Genomic DNA, 15,730 nt, shown 5'->3' with positions numbered 1-15,730 from the left:
CAGTCCAGGCCTCGTTTTGCTCCTGAAACCCCCGCCACCACCACCACCACCACCACCACCACCACGGCCGTGCATGAAGGGATGGATGGAGAAAGGGGGCAGTGTTCAGCAGTCGAATCAGGCCTTTTGTCTCTGTCTGTGCAGGGGGGTGAGGGGACTCTCCACTCTGGCTCTGGAGCAGCAGCAGCAGCTGGTGCAGAGAAAGAAGAGAGAGAGGGAGACAGAGACAGAGACAGAGGGAGGTGGGGGAGTTAGAGAACAAGAAAAGGAAATGAGCAGGAGAGTATAATCAGGACCTGAATATACACACTATGTTCATATTTCAGGCCTGTGCAGCATAGGATGTTAGCAAATGTTAGCATAGGATTGTGTTGATAAAGTAGTGTTGAACCGTCGATGCTGCACATTTTTTAAGGTCAATAACATTATATATAAATAGCCTAGGCCTGTTTAGGCCCGACTGCCCATCTGCATGCTGCGTGTGCCAAGGTCACTGAATCTTGTGTTTGCTTTTCTGTTGTTTACGATTGGAAGTGTTGCACGTTTTGATGGCAATCCAGCTGCCTGTTTTTTATGCACAAATGCACAAGATAAATACCCACATGCATACATCTTACAGTACAAAAGCAATGCAAGAGAAGATGGCTACTCTTAAGTGTAAAAGGGTATGACATAATGCCTAATGGCACCATTTTCTCTTACACATGCAAACTGGTAATACTTTTCACTCTGCAAACATGAGCAAGATTGTCCTGATTCCATTATTATTCATGTAGATAAATAAGACATCAACCATCAAAAAGTAAAAATATCATCACATTACAGTATGTGGGATAGATATGATCCAAAGTCTGGTAAACAAAACATGATTAAAGCAAGTATTTTTTTTAACCTACCTGGGAGCCTGCAGAGAGGTGCCTTCAGCAGACTGCCTCTGTTTGGCCTGCTACCAGTCCTTAATACATCTGGCAAGCCTCTCAAAGGCAGCCATGAATGCTGCAGCATAAACTAATTAACCTTCATTATGTAAAAGACCGTGACAGATTTATTCATCAAACAACACAAATGCATTTTATACACTGCGAGGCAGTTGGATTTGTGCATATATATTATAAAAGGCCCTCATGGCGCCTCCTGCCTCTCTACATTGCAGGAGGAGGCTGAGGTTGCTGTGCTCCCCTCCCCTAACAGAGACACAGTAATGTGACGTCACGTTGCCTCCGTTCATGTTGCCTATAAGCGGCAAACATTAAGGGAGTTTAAGGAAGTCTATTTTAAGATTCTTTCTGCCATTTAAGCAAAATTTACTGATTTGTCTGATATGCGTGTATTGGGTTGAATGAAAGAGAAACTATTTTCAAAGAATGTAGATTGTAAAAACCTTTTGTAATGATTTAAATCACTTTATTTTTGATAAACATTAATGGTAGTTTAGTTGTTTTCTCAATTTGTGATAGCTTACTGTTTGCTGCTATGAAAATGCTAAAAATCTACTGAATTAGTGGTACATTTTTTCATATTACTTGTAAAATTCTTTATTCTAATCAAAAAATCCTTAAGGCTAAACTGAAATTTGATTTCATTTTAGTTGACATTAGATCTCAAATACAGTCTCTGAGATTTATTGAAAACAGTAAGTAACACAAAGTTTTTTTTAAATGTTTTATTTTTCTTTGTAAATCTGCAATATTTGTTTGCTACTTTTCTTTAGTTTTATTATAGTAGGCCTACATACTTATTTACATATTTATTTTTTCTTCAGCCTTATCTTAATTTGAATTATTCAGTCTGATGATGTAATGTAATTCATCTGTCACAGTTTTCCTGTGTTAATTCAGGTGTTGTTTTGTACTGTTGTTCTGTGTTCAATTAAAAAAAGAAGATGGAGCTGCTATTTCCAGAATTTCTTGCATGTGATAAGCTTGTTTGCTTGCAAATTTTGTCATACATAGTATATTTTCTTGATAATCAGTCGAGATGGTCCTCCCAAAAATGACAGAATAGTGCCCCAAAACGACATACTGTGTTCAAGTGATAAAGCCCTCTAGCGGCCCAAGTAGTAATTATGGCTCTTGTCTGTCGGGAGAAAAGAAGGAAGTCAGGTGATGTTATTATAGACCTACACAGTCTGCAGAGGGAGGAGGTCAGGGTGGATGGATGGGTCAACAAAACGAGGGACTTGTTGAATCAGACAGTCCTATGATTGTGGTATATTATGAACATTATATGTAGATTAGTAGAGCTATTTGAACATATTTAAAAAAGCTTTTTCATTTTTAGCATTTTATTATATTTTAACTCTCTGAATGTGAATACTGCATAATCCTCTCTCCATATTGTTCTATTGTAACAAGTCTTAAACACAGGCTCTTAATGCAAAACCAGTGGTTCTCAACTTTTTTTGGACTCGTGACTCTAAAATGAAGCAATGAAACCCCTCGCCTCAGGTTATGACTCAGTGTGGACATGAGCTGTGAGCAGTTCAACCGAAGGGTGATTTTTGTCTTCTTCTGTTGTTATTTGAAGGATTTTTAAGTTGTCTGAAGAAATAAAACTATTCACTGTTTCAGAAGAAAAAAAGGCACAAATTTGAGAAAGGTCAAAACAATGAATCTGGTTTTGTGTGACAGAAATATTTTATTATTTCTAATTTCTTTAATTATCTTGTGACCCATCAGATTGATCTTGAAATCTCTTGGGGACCCCCAGATGAAGAGCCACTGATTCAAATCTCTTCAACCCCTCACTGGTGTGTTAGTCAGCACAAACTCATGCTCTACAGCCAAACATTGTTCAAACCCACAAAGCCTTATTTTAAATTCTTGTGGCAAGTCCAAAGTTTCCAAAGATACCAGAATGTCAGATTGAATTTTGGGTAAAAGTGTGTAACTGTTGCACAAGACCTGTACCAGTATTTGCAGCCATATGTGAATATTTCCTCATGTGTAAATATCAAATAGCTTTAATGAAGAGAGCGAACCTATACAGAATACATATGTGACATGAAATAATGAGGCAATATGTTTCTTTATACCCCAGCCCCACCTCTGAGGTCTCTGATTGGTCGGCTGCCAGGTGATTTCAAACTGTGACTAATAGCAAAGACCTGATAATAGCAAAGTGTCCATTTTAATTGACACTTCCCCATTGAAAGGCTTCCCTTGAATGGCGTTTTAACTTTTCATAAAGCCAATATTATTACAGCCAGGACACCATCAGAGCACTTAACGTATCATATGACATTTGAAAAGGATGAATAGTGTGAATAGAGAATAGAAAGAGCTTTATTTTCACAGCTCAGAAACACTTCTCAGCATGATATCATTCAATTTGTTCACTTTGTTGTACATGAAATAAGTCAAATTAGCCTGAAGAAGTGTACCAATATTTATATATATATATATATATATATATATATATATATATATATAGAAATAGAGACAATAATAACACAATTAACACATTCTGTGCACAATCTAAAAATGGAAGTAAAATCAGTTGTTTCAAATGTGATGCTTTCAAGCACTCTGTTGGACATTTAACATTATGCTATGATATTAAGTATGTGCAATATAATATTTAAAGATAAAGTAGTTGATGCAGCTTTAATCACGACAACACTCATCATAAAAAAACAACAAAAAACACTGACTGAATGCTCTCTAAATTCACTCGACAGTGCCATCTGGTGTTTTACATTTGGAGCTGTTGTAGTAAAGCATCACCGACTCTTAAAAATACTTTTAATGGATGTTTTGAACTTATACATATGAGAGGATACCAAGATATGAATAGAAATACTTCTTCTACATAAATATAGGCTGTAAAACCCTCACAGCCCACTTAATTCAATCACAGGGCATAATAAAAGCTTATAATTACCAGCTTTCATGTGTAAAATGGTGAATGACGCAGCCAATAAGGCCTCTTCAAACTTTCAGACTAATTAGATTTGGTTTGATTACTGTATGTGGCCTGAAATAATTCCAGTGGTCTCTTGTGACGGTGATCGAGGGCTGGCAATCAGACATGTGTGGCTGTTAGTGAACTCATGAATGATTAAAAGCTCCTTGGCTTCTCAGTATGTGGCAACCCCTGAGGTCAAACCATCATTGTGCCGCATGTTAGACATATATAAAGTATAATTAATTTGTTTTTTAACGTAATGTTTCACTTTAGCATCCCTGAAATCATTGTATCAAGATATTGCATTTTAAAAAAAATGTAATAAAACATCAAATCAATCTGTATTAGTATATTTGAGAAGGATTTTAGGGTCAACTAACACAGAATCTTTTATTTCAGTGATAAATCTACATATTTCTGATATTTGGTGATTTCTCAAGATATTTTCTTGCTACACGATCACACACAGGATCTTGTTGTCTCACATAAAAATAAACCAACAAATATTTCAGATGGCACTGCTCTGTATGCCCTTTGACCAATAGGTGACTCATGTTTTGTTAAGGTCATCCTTGGATATGATACGTTACGAGCCAGATAGACTCTCTAATATCCTGCTGGGATGTGTGTGTGTGTGTGTGTGTGTGGGGTCATGACCTGACAATACCCGGAGGAAACCCTTAACCTTTTCAACACAAAATGTTACTTTCCTGAAAACGTACACGGACTCCTTATCTGTCCTCATCTATTCTCTGTCTGCAGCATTCTGTGTGTCAATACTGTCATCAAAGGGATCAGTCAAGTATGAGAATTTAACACAGGCACATGCGTGTGTGCCCGACCGTGTTTGAGGGCTGCTTAATTCACATTGTTGACCTTTCCAGAGGGATAAGTACACTGTAATAAAGTGTACAGATAAATCATGTGGACTATGCATAACAAGCTGGCATATGCTGCTTTGTCAGATTTCTTGTAATTGAGCACACGACAGGTGTTGGCTGCAGCAAAACTATTCATCATCATCGTCCTTCACAGCATCTTGTTTGACGCTGTGTTTGTTTCCAATCACTGTTGATATGTTTAAAATCTGCGTCATTTGCACAGGTGCGAGTGAGTTAGTGCTTTTTGTTTTTTGATTCCAGCCCACAACAGCAGATGTCACAAAATGTTTCACAAATACAGAAAAAAAGCAGCAAAAAGCATAAAACAAAGAGACAATGATAATCCTTTACTTTAAGACTCCCTATTTAGCATTATAAGCAGTATACAGGCCTACTATAATAAATGGTTTATAACACTCTATAATGCAGTTAATGCAGATGTAAGTGTTTATTAATGTAATGCAGTTGTGGTAATATAAATATGTCTTCACAGGAGAATTACTGACAAATATTGTACATTAATAGACACTGAAATGAATATCTTCATATCAGCTTATAACCACATGATAGTGTGCTATCAACCATTTATTAAATGTTTGTTTGGTACTTTTGTGTCATTTTTAAAGTTAGTTTTAGTATTTTGATAGTAGGCCTACATATTTATTTTTTCTTCAGCCTTACTTAATATGAATTGTTCAGTTTGATGATGTAATGTAATTAATATATCAGTTTTCCTGTGTTAATCAGGTGTTGTTTTGTATTGTTGTTCTGTGTTCGATTAAAAAAAGAAGTTTGAGGTGCTATAAGTTTTGCGTGTCTTACATCATCTAAATAGGTTACTGAGACAAGATTAGAAAAAAAGAAAAACTGAATTTGGTTAAACAAAGGTTCTTCCTGTGTTGAGTCTGTGTCATTACAGAGTTTTTGTATCCTATTTTTATTTATCAGCTTCTTATCTTCAGGTCTCCCTCACCCTTTGGATAAAACACTCATTAGTTAAATTTAAACTCTAGTCAGTGGTAGAAAGTATATTTTCTTCAAATACCATACTTCACTTTGATTTTGAGGTACTTTACACTTCTACTGTACTGCATGTCAGAGGCAAATGTTGTAATTTTACTATCTGATATAATATGGTAGTTACTAAGAAGATTTTACATATGAAAATATTAAAATGCTGGTAACATGTTAATGTGTCAGTAATATGATACCATTATATAGCATCAATAATAATATTCTGAGAGAGGCCATTCTACATGATGAGTACTTTTAGTTTTCATATTTTAAGAACAATTGCTCCTGTATTTTGAGCTATATATGATTTTGAATGGACTGCAGGGGAATATTTATAGACTTCAAGATTCAAGAGACTTTAGTGTCATTTGCACACAGACGAGGTACATGCACACAGGAAATGTTTGTACACTTCAGGTTTCACTCTGTCAGGTTTAAAAATATGTATAAACGAATTTATAATCAATTAAATTAAAATTTTAATGAAAAAAAGAGTTGCAAAGGTCTGAGAAAGATTAAATTATTTACAGTTATTTACAGCTCTTCTAATGAAGTGCTGTAACATCTCTTTCCCGCAGCAGTTGGAAGGAGATATTACACCACAAAGGTATTACCAGTGGTGAAAAGTAACAAAAAGTACATTTACTCAAGTACTGTACCTAATGACAATTGTTAGGTACTTGCACTTTATTTGAATGTTTCCATTTTATGCTACTTAATACTTCTACTACTGTATACTTCTACTGCACTACATTTCAGAATGTACTTTTTTTTAACTCCACTACATGACTGACATGATCTGACTGCTGTAGTTACGTTGTCAGGTGAAGATTTCACATACAAAACATATGATCAGTTCATAAAATACAGTATGATGTATTGTTATTGATTCAACTACTTAACAGTTTATGAAATAGATAAAATTAGCTACATCTTAACCATCTCAAGCATTAAAATACTACCTACAAGTTAATACATCAGCAGCCTACGTGCTGTTTGTAATACCACTCTGCATGAGTGCTTTTACTATAAGCACATTTGACTTTTGTGCTTATACTTAAGAGAGTACAAACACTTTTTTCCACCACTGTCTGGCTGTTGCCTCTCTTTTCTCCACATGCCGGAAGCAATTACCTAGAAATCCTGTCCATCATCATGAAATGACGTTGGCACCTCCTGCAATCACCCTTGCAATCTCTGGACAAATAATAGTGAGTAATAATAATTACAGGCTGGCTATTGATGACCATTTGTCATCATCACTTTCTCATCCTGGTACCGGCATATTGGCACTTCTAAAAAACACCCGCTGACGCACAGCTGTATCAGGAGGGGCATTTAACTTTCATCATTAGTCATTTCTATCAAAGGCATCGTGAGTGTAACTTCAACAACTCTGCAACTGGAGCTTTTTTCCCCTCCTCCTCTGCTGCGAAATCGGTTCTTATAAATAAAATATGGTGGAGATTTTCTAGAGTTAGATCAAGTCTGATTAACTTCAACTAAGGATTAATTTACCTCGGGTTAGATCTGACATTTTCTTTGATAACATGGGCGGAGTGTGTTTATGCTGCAGACCAGTGTGGCCAGTGTTCATGATTCTGGCTTCGTTACCTTGCATGTTGCACTGCTCTGAGAATCCTGCAGCAGCTGTTGGCAAAATGTATCCACGCGGCAATCACTGGGCAGTAGGTAAGAGAAACTGAACATTTTCAACAGGTGGAGTAAGTAATGTTGATTTTTACTGTATTTGCAGTGTTTAATTGGTAATATGCACCATGGAAGGTGATGATATTTAGAGCAAATCAGTTTATTTGTTGCATCAAAAGTGGATCAGAAGTATTTAATTGTCTATATTTTAGGGTTAAAACCCTGCATGTTTTATAGGACAGATGCTCTTTTATGCAAATATGTGCTATAATGGCTTTAAGTGCAATAATAATGCAGTGATCTTCATGCATTAATGTGTTAGCTCTGATGATTATAATGATGCATGTAATAGAAAAGATGTTTTTTTTCTCTTCTCATCTTCTGCTGGACAGGTCCACTGAAGAAAATATTTACATATTTTATTGTCATTATCAGAAAGGTGATATAGGGGTAGACAAAAGGAACCTTTTTTTAATATAATGCACTCCAGTACATCACCACCCTCAATAATAAACATAAAGTAGAAATATGACCTTTGATTGCATTAGATTGCACAGGTCTTCCTGATAAAGTGCTTGATGAGTGTAGACTGAATACAGTACAACCACCAAGCCTTGACATATGGTGACAGTTTGGATTTAATTAGTGTAATTAATTACACTAACTAATGTAATCACAGATTAGGGCCCATCATGGTGTAGTTTAACCCAAATGTAGTTAATCAGAGTATGACAGACCACAACCTGACACCAGATATTTTTTCCAGAAAACAGTTAATGCATCCTGTTACGTTCAATCCTCCAGGTCATTTGATGGGAAAGAAGAGCATCGAGAGCCCGAAGGAACTGCAGGACACAAACCAGGACAGTGACTACCTCACACCCTCAGAAACAGCTGGGGTCATAGAGTTGGACCGATACGAGGGTCTGATGGAGGCTCTGCTGCAACAGAAGAACCAAAAACAGACGATGCCACAAACTGCAGACAGGCTGCTTTGGCTGCGCAGCGGCTGGAGAGAAGAAGACAGAGACAAATATCTCAGAGAGGTAACATTTGCAATCAGTGATTCTTAATGCACCTTTATTTGAGCTACAGGTTTTTTTAAGGGGAACACTGATTTCAGCTATATTGTTTTGAGGATATGATGTCATGTATTTCTCCATTTCACTGCATTATAGATGTCAGACCTGCTTCTTCTGGCCTCGAAACTGCAAGACAACGACTCCACCTGAATGCAAGACAAATTCTGTTTCAAAAACTTCAGAAATCTTTCATCTTTATCTATAAACATGTGCCCTCTGTAATCACATATATCACACTGTATAGTTTTTCTGCTGTAAGAATACATTGGGAAAACCAATAGAAGTTTATTTTACCAGTAATTTCAAATTTGTATATGCATATCATACGACAGATTGATTTTAGACTGACCTGACAAAGTGATGTCACTTAAACTGAGAATACTGAATAAATTTAACATTGTGATAACTGCATTGTGGATGTCTAATCATGCTTTGCAGGCCGCAAGTGGTCTTTTGTTTTTATCACACATTCACTGTTTGTGGTTCAAATGCTTATGATGTTTGCTCCACCTGCATGCACAGTAACCAGTTAATACCACCAGATGGTGCTCAAGATCAATTTTAAGAGCATTTATAGTTTCTGTACTACATTTTGAGTATCTTACCAGTGAGGTGGTGCATGATAAGTTAACAAGTTCAAAATTATAGACCTCTAAAAGCAATTTCCGCTCCTTTTTCTAATCAGAAAGAAGACACACACCCTCTACCACACACACACACACACACACACACACACACACACACACACACACACACAAACACCACTGTTTTTGTTGTTGTTTTTCCATTGTGACATATCTCCTGGAGCGTTATTTCTGGGAGGTTTATGTTTATGTTTGGATGAGATATATGTATTGTGCTGTTAGTGATGGTGGCTTATAATGTGTCTGAATAATTCCACGAAGGATGGATCATGTAAATGACCAGACATGAAAACAAAACTATTCATTCATTCATTTAGTGTCTATTCAGACAGTAGGATGGATGATGACAGGGACTATTATTAGCCTTCAGGAGTTGCAGATGATAGGAAATGCTAATTGAAACAGTTTGGTTACACACATCTTTCTCTTAAAGCCAAAAGGAAGGTTTTCTCTTCCCTCATTTGTCACAGATGATTGGTGAACAATAGAGGTACAAGCCACTTTCACCCCATCATTATGAGTCTAATCCCCCATGCGAATGGGATGAAGTTTACAGGAGTTAATGAGGAGGAAATAAGTGGGTTGACAAACTCATTCTCTGAAACAGAGAGAGGAAGTCTGGAAGTTTAAGCTGCTTTAACACACCCTCCATGTTTATCTATGCTACTTTAAATTAAATGGTAACATGCTACAGTGGTATGAAACTTGATACCATAAAGAGATTCATGTTTATAGATGTTTTGATCCAACACTTGCATTTACAGTAGGACTGGAGCCCTTAATGCGTCAGTCAGTGTCCATGATCAGATGGTTTTAGACCACAATATAATTAAGAATAATAATTATTCTGCAAATTCTTATACATCTTGAAAAATCACAGCTGAAAACCTTGTTAAATGTGTTCTTAGGTTTTAATGCTTTTTATGGAAAAAGCTTTTCTCCCAGTGTGATAGTTATGTTAGTGAAATCCACCACTAAGGGGTGCTGTACTCCTATTTCCCCACATTTATGTGTGCAGAGCTCTCATACAGTCTGCTGTACCTCCTATAGCCGCAGCATGATTAATGAACAGCCATGAAATACATGTTTCATATGTCTGGGAGAACTTGATTAGTCATCAATTTGTTTGTTGATTTTTTTACATATAAAGTTTATTGTATGGAGAAAATATTCACATTTGATAAACCATTCATGATGGAGACCAAACACTTGGATAAAAAAACCAGCAAGGCAGAATGAATCAAAATGAGGAGTGCTCCATTTATAAGAGTAAAATAAATACTGATGGGTGCTAAAGGACTCTGTTATATTGGCAACATAACATCGGATAAAAATGAGACTGGGCTGAATGAATGTGAAACTTAACAGTAAAAAGAGTTTGCAGAGAACATAAAGAAAAACACCAGAGAACTAGAAAGTAACAGAGTAGTCAATGGTTTCATATTTTACAGGACTTTTCACAGTTGGTGTCACAGCCTCTCCGTATAAGTGATCAGGATGACTCTAATCCTGGATTTCAGCTGTAGTTCTTCCAAAATTAAACAATCCCATCAGCATGAGGATGAAGTCAGTTTTTCAAAAGACGCGGCAGATGTGATCTGAACCTCCACTCAGCATCACCACGTCTTCCCAATAGACTGAATGTGTTCCTTGGCCTTCATCCTCAGTGAGGCAATACTGGAGTTCCTTGGATCAGCTGAGCACTGGTACGCCGGGGGTGGGGGGCACATAGAGCCGATGTGGGGCAGGTGAGGGCTGTGTCCCAGGGCTGGAGAGTTGAGGAAAGGCAAAGAAGAGGGCATGGAGGGGGGAGGTGAAGGGGTGTAAGTGCCCGGGAGGCCCTGCGAGCCGCCAATAAAGCCCGGGAGGGACTGCAGGGAGGTGGAGGTGGTGATCGGGGTGGTGAGCCAGGGGTCCAGCTGCAGGCCGGAGCCCAGGGAGTTGGTGGGAGAGCGGCTGAAGGAGAGCAGAGAGGAGGAGGAGGTGTCCTGGAGCTTGATGGAGCTCACCTCCAGCTTCTCCTGCCGACGCCATTTGGCCCGCCGGTTTTGAAACCACACCTGGAATCAAAGAGCAGGATTTAATTTTTTAACTCATTAAAACTTTATTTACCTCTGTGAAGGCAAATGTAAGCTACAACTCCCCACCGAGGTCAACAAATACACATAATGGATAGAAGAGGAAAGGGAAAAACCACACTTTTGATCAAAGTCTGTATCTAAAAGCCTTTTTTAGTGTATTGTGTTTAATATTATACTGTGTGAATCAAATATTTAGAAGAAGAATATAAGATATAAAGACCCAGTGAAGATTACAGCTATTAAACTAATTACTTTGCATTAAATTGTAATGCTGCAATCAGCAATGAGTGATTGTTGCAATAATAACGTTTTAAGAAACTAGCTGAATTTACAATTTTTCATTCACTTATAGTGTTAAATCGGTGGTAATTGATTTTTTCCCCCTCTATATCTGAAGCAAGCCAAACATTTTGTAAAAAAAAATCTCTTTTTCTCTGTTAAAATTCAGACAAATAAATCAAATAGCCTTTTCCCTCCAGCAGCAGTTCCTCCAAAAGTAAAGACAGCTATAAATATTCTTCTCTTTGCAGATGTGAAGAGTTTAAAACAAACTGGGGAATTACAAACGTTAGTAGCCAAGTAGCACTACTACTACTAGTAGTAGTGGGACAATTCTTGCAGTTTTATATTTATGATTTCATGGCAGGGTGAAATATAACTGTACAAATTAAATTAATGTGAACGGTTTAAATCAATAGGCATCATGAATTTCTCTGTTTTCTCAAATTTCTGATTTACTGGATGCAGTGATTTTAGGTTTACCCTAAACTTTTTGTAATAAAACATTTAATATGAGATGTCATTTAGGAAACATCATCTCATGCATTTATAAAAATATAGTTTATATGTGTGTGTGTGTGTGTGTGTGTGTGTGTATGACCACAAAATATCCGTCTCACTCTAGTGCCTGCAGGCCTGTATGCGCAATGTATACACGCAGCAGGCCTGCACGATAAGGAAGAGTGACTAAATAGAAGTTGTGATGAGTTTTTGGGGGGACATACCTGGACTCGGACCTCCGGCAGGTTGACTTTCAGAGCCAGCTCCTCCCTGCTGTACACGTCCGGGTAGTGCGACTTCTCGAAAGCTCGCTCCAATTCGTGCAGCTGGAAGGTTGTGAATGTGGTCCGGTTCCGACGGTGTTTCTTCTTCGGGTTTTCATCATCGGACAGTTTGCCGTCTCTGTCCGGTGAGTCCGGACACACCGACGCTTCTCCGGTTCCGCTGGCACAACACACACCTGCGGACAAAGGACGAAGAGTTTGAATTAAAAAGAAAAAAAAAGTTTGGAATCTCAAAATTGAGGTTTAAATATGCTTCTTAATGAATATGCTTTCAGGTAAGTGATCTTACACTTTCATTTATAGAGGCTTTTTTTTAAAATAACCAGTCAGTGCCAGTCTACTGAGAGATAAAACTGCTCCCTCACTATCAAGAAAATGACAAATGAGTGAAGAAAATTAAAAAATTAAATCGCTCAGATATTCTAATAAAATGTGAAGCTCTACATTGTTTGCCACCTTTTTCCACTTTTAAAATGTTTTGCGTTTTTGAAGATGAGCACCCACATAGAAAGCACACTTTACTGTCCCTTTTTTGCATTGTAGAAAATAATTATTGGACGATTTTCTTGAGAAAGAAGTGAAATTATCTCACTCAGCTGGCACCTGCTAGATTATCTAAAAGTTTAATTAAAGACTTATAGACTTGATACTATAGATCCTGCTTGTAATAAGTATTTTTTTTACATTTTTGTTGCTGGATTTTGGAGAAAGCTGAATCAACTTACTGTCAAAACTTTCTGAGTAGTGATGACTTTTCTTCATCGGGGTCACTGTTACATCCCCGTTGCGCTCAGCATCTTTAACCAGGACTTTATCCGTCATACTGTAGGAGGTTGATTTGTGGAAGATGGTGTCCTCTTTAAATCCCAGTATGGCCTCTATGCTGTGGACTGTGGACGGGTTCCCCGGGCTCTGGATGGATCGTGTGGAGGGAGACAGGCGCTCATCCATCATCATCAGCTGGGAAGGTGATCCAAGAAGCCACATTGGTCGGTGAGGTCCCAAAGAAATGGTCGAAATTACGCACGCAGTCCGTTTTAAAGTTGGTTTCTAGTCTGTTAAAGCTGTTAATTTTAAAACTAGTTGGAAAAGTTGCGCACAAGACACACACCAGTAAGACGGTCTTGTTCAGTGGACATAGAGCATCTTCAGAGTGGGCTTTTAAAGTAGCGCCTGCTGTAAGACCCCCTGCTCATGCGGCACCCCCGCTGCACGTCAGAGAGGGGACGTCCCGTTGGATTTGGCCCTGGATTTGGGGGTAACTGCGCGTCCATCCAGGCACCAGCCGCACATCACCCTCCCCTAAACTCCTCCCCATCTCAAGTGCATCTCCGTACAGCAGCCAGTGCTGGCTCTAAAGCGACTTACATAAATCTTAAAACCATCTTTCCACTCCTCCAGATGTCATGTTCATGTCAGTCTGTGTAAAAAAAAAAAAAAGAGAGGAAGATTAGGCCCACAGATTAAGGTACAACAAAATCATAATTACAAGATTTCTGGTCAGGACACGGATTGCAAGATGACAGCTTAATATTTAATCAAAGTGTCAAGATATTGTTGCCAAAAAGAATAGACGTTTCATTTAGTTGAAGAATTATGTTATTTGCTTTATTGACCTAAAGGGGAAAAACATGTATGGGCATTTAATAGCCTCCCAGAGTGACACATGTTGAATAAAATAAACTTTTACTGATCAATTAACTAATACATCCTGTACTAATGAGTTAATGGAGTTTCGTTAAACCAGTTTCTTGTAGGTGTGGAGTCAAAGAGGGGAACAAAGCCCAAACAATAACAATTTCAAGCTATAACCACTTAAGAGCAAACAAAGATTGACAGCAGTGTGGTAATCCTGCTTAAGGGGATTACATTATTTTACTCAAAAGGGTTAAAACCCCTAAAACTATTTAGCTTTTCCTAATTACAGAAGGTGACCTTATCCTTTGTTTGGCCGAGAGAGGAGGGGGGCAGAGTGAGAGAGATGCTAATTAACGCCAAAAAGTTACAAAACTCCATCTATAAAGCATTAAAGTTGTTTTCTTTTGCATGTCCAGAGCTCTGAGGATGTGGTTTTATGGCGCACATACATAGGAGAACAACAGGTTCTTATGTGTGTATGTTGAAAATGTTCCTTTGAACACTGATTGAATTGATTCAGTTTTATTGTTAAAACAGTAATTATGTTTTGACCTGTTGAAGTAGCTGAATGTTCGCTTTCTTTAGTGCTCAGCTGCGAGTTTGGCCTTGACTGTCACATACACACAGTATTATACCCTCCAGTGTAAGAAAGCAGAGAATAATAATGACAGACAATGTCTTGCAGAATTCTTGACCTAATTTTAACATACATGTTGCAAAATGATGAAAAGTCAGAGTCCTCAGGGAAAGAACAAGTTTTCACCTGAACCTCAAACAGGTGTGCAGCTCGCTCACACATGTTGGCTTCAATCCAACAAATATCAATGAAAACAGAAACAAAGGCAGCATTGATCGACTGTTTCGATTATTCTGAGTTACAGATTGAAACTTTGAAAGGACTTTAAAGTTAAACTAACAGGTCAAAAGTATGTGAACACTCAAACATTATATGTGACTTTTTAACATCTCATTCCAAAACCAAGAGCATTAATGTGCTGCTTCCAACGTGATGCCTCCACAACTCGTTTTTAGTCGTTTTCAGTCATTCTTAGTTGTTTTTATCAACCTTTTATTGTCAGACTTTGGACCTTTATTTGCTGGTTTAACAGCCTGACAGTCAAAGACAGAAACAGCTTGAGTTTAAGTATTGTTTGTTTTCTGACCAACCAATCATAAGGATCAATGAGCATATTGAATCAACCTGCCTTTATGTATCTATTACCAATTCCACATATGCTGTCGATTTTTTAAGTGTATACCCATTTAAATCAGCATTACAGTTAATCCAAAATGTGTTGGTTCAGTCAGGTCTCTGTACAGGCCAGTCAAATTCTTTCACACCAAACTCTAGAAATTGTTTATTTGTGGACTTTGCTTTGTCAGCTGATACAGGAAACAGTTGAAAGTAAACTTGGAGGTAAAATATCATTGGTGGAAAGTAAATTTACTCAAGTACTGTACTTAAGTACAATTTTGAGACACTTGTACTTTACTTGAGTATTTCCATTTTATGCTATTTTATAGTTATGTCGCGACATTTCAGAAGCAAACATGATACTTTGCACTGCACTGTATTTATCTGACAGCTTGTTACTGCACCTCAACCAGCTACAACAGAAAAATACTGCTTACATGTAAATGCACCTGCAAAAATAATTCACTGTATATAATAATATAACAGTCTGAATTGTGCCATTCTGTATTATGAGTAGCCTGCTTTTGATACTATATATGATGATATAAGTATATTTTTCTGATACTCTACTATTG

At 37.5% G+C, this 15,730-nt stretch overlaps 2 protein-coding genes across 2 annotated transcripts; one reads left to right on the top strand and one right to left on the bottom strand.

The window, feature by feature from the left end:
* The first annotated feature begins 7,031 nt into the window (after positions 1-7,031).
* On the top strand, positions 7,032-8,942 carry LOC122968804 (gastrin-releasing peptide). The gene is made up of 3 exons (XM_044334290.1): positions 7,032-7,493; positions 8,256-8,497; positions 8,630-8,942. Exons 1-3 carry the CDS (start codon positions 7,352-7,354, stop codon positions 8,681-8,683), a joined length of 438 nt encoding a protein of 145 aa, XP_044190225.1. The 5' UTR covers positions 7,032-7,351; the 3' UTR covers positions 8,684-8,942.
* Positions 8,943-10,322: 1,380 nt separating this feature from the next.
* On the bottom strand, positions 10,323-13,624 carry rx3 (retinal homeobox gene 3). Its single transcript, XM_044334041.1, has 3 exons — positions 13,048-13,624; positions 12,263-12,498; positions 10,323-11,237 (listed from the first exon to the last, which is right to left on the bottom strand). The coding sequence occupies exons 1-3, from the start codon at positions 13,307-13,309 to the stop codon at positions 10,794-10,796; spliced, it is 942 nt and encodes a 313-aa protein (XP_044189976.1). The 5' UTR covers positions 13,310-13,624; the 3' UTR covers positions 10,323-10,793.
* Positions 13,625-15,730: the final 2,106 nt, after the last annotated feature.

The sequence above is a fragment of the Thunnus albacares genome, chromosome 18 (genome assembly GCF_914725855.1).
Source record: "Thunnus albacares chromosome 18, fThuAlb1.1, whole genome shotgun sequence".
Lineage (NCBI taxonomy): Eukaryota > Metazoa > Chordata > Actinopteri > Scombriformes > Scombridae > Thunnus > Thunnus albacares.
The sequence above is the reverse complement of the archived record's forward strand: the minus strand, read 5'-3'. Positions and strand labels throughout refer to the sequence as shown.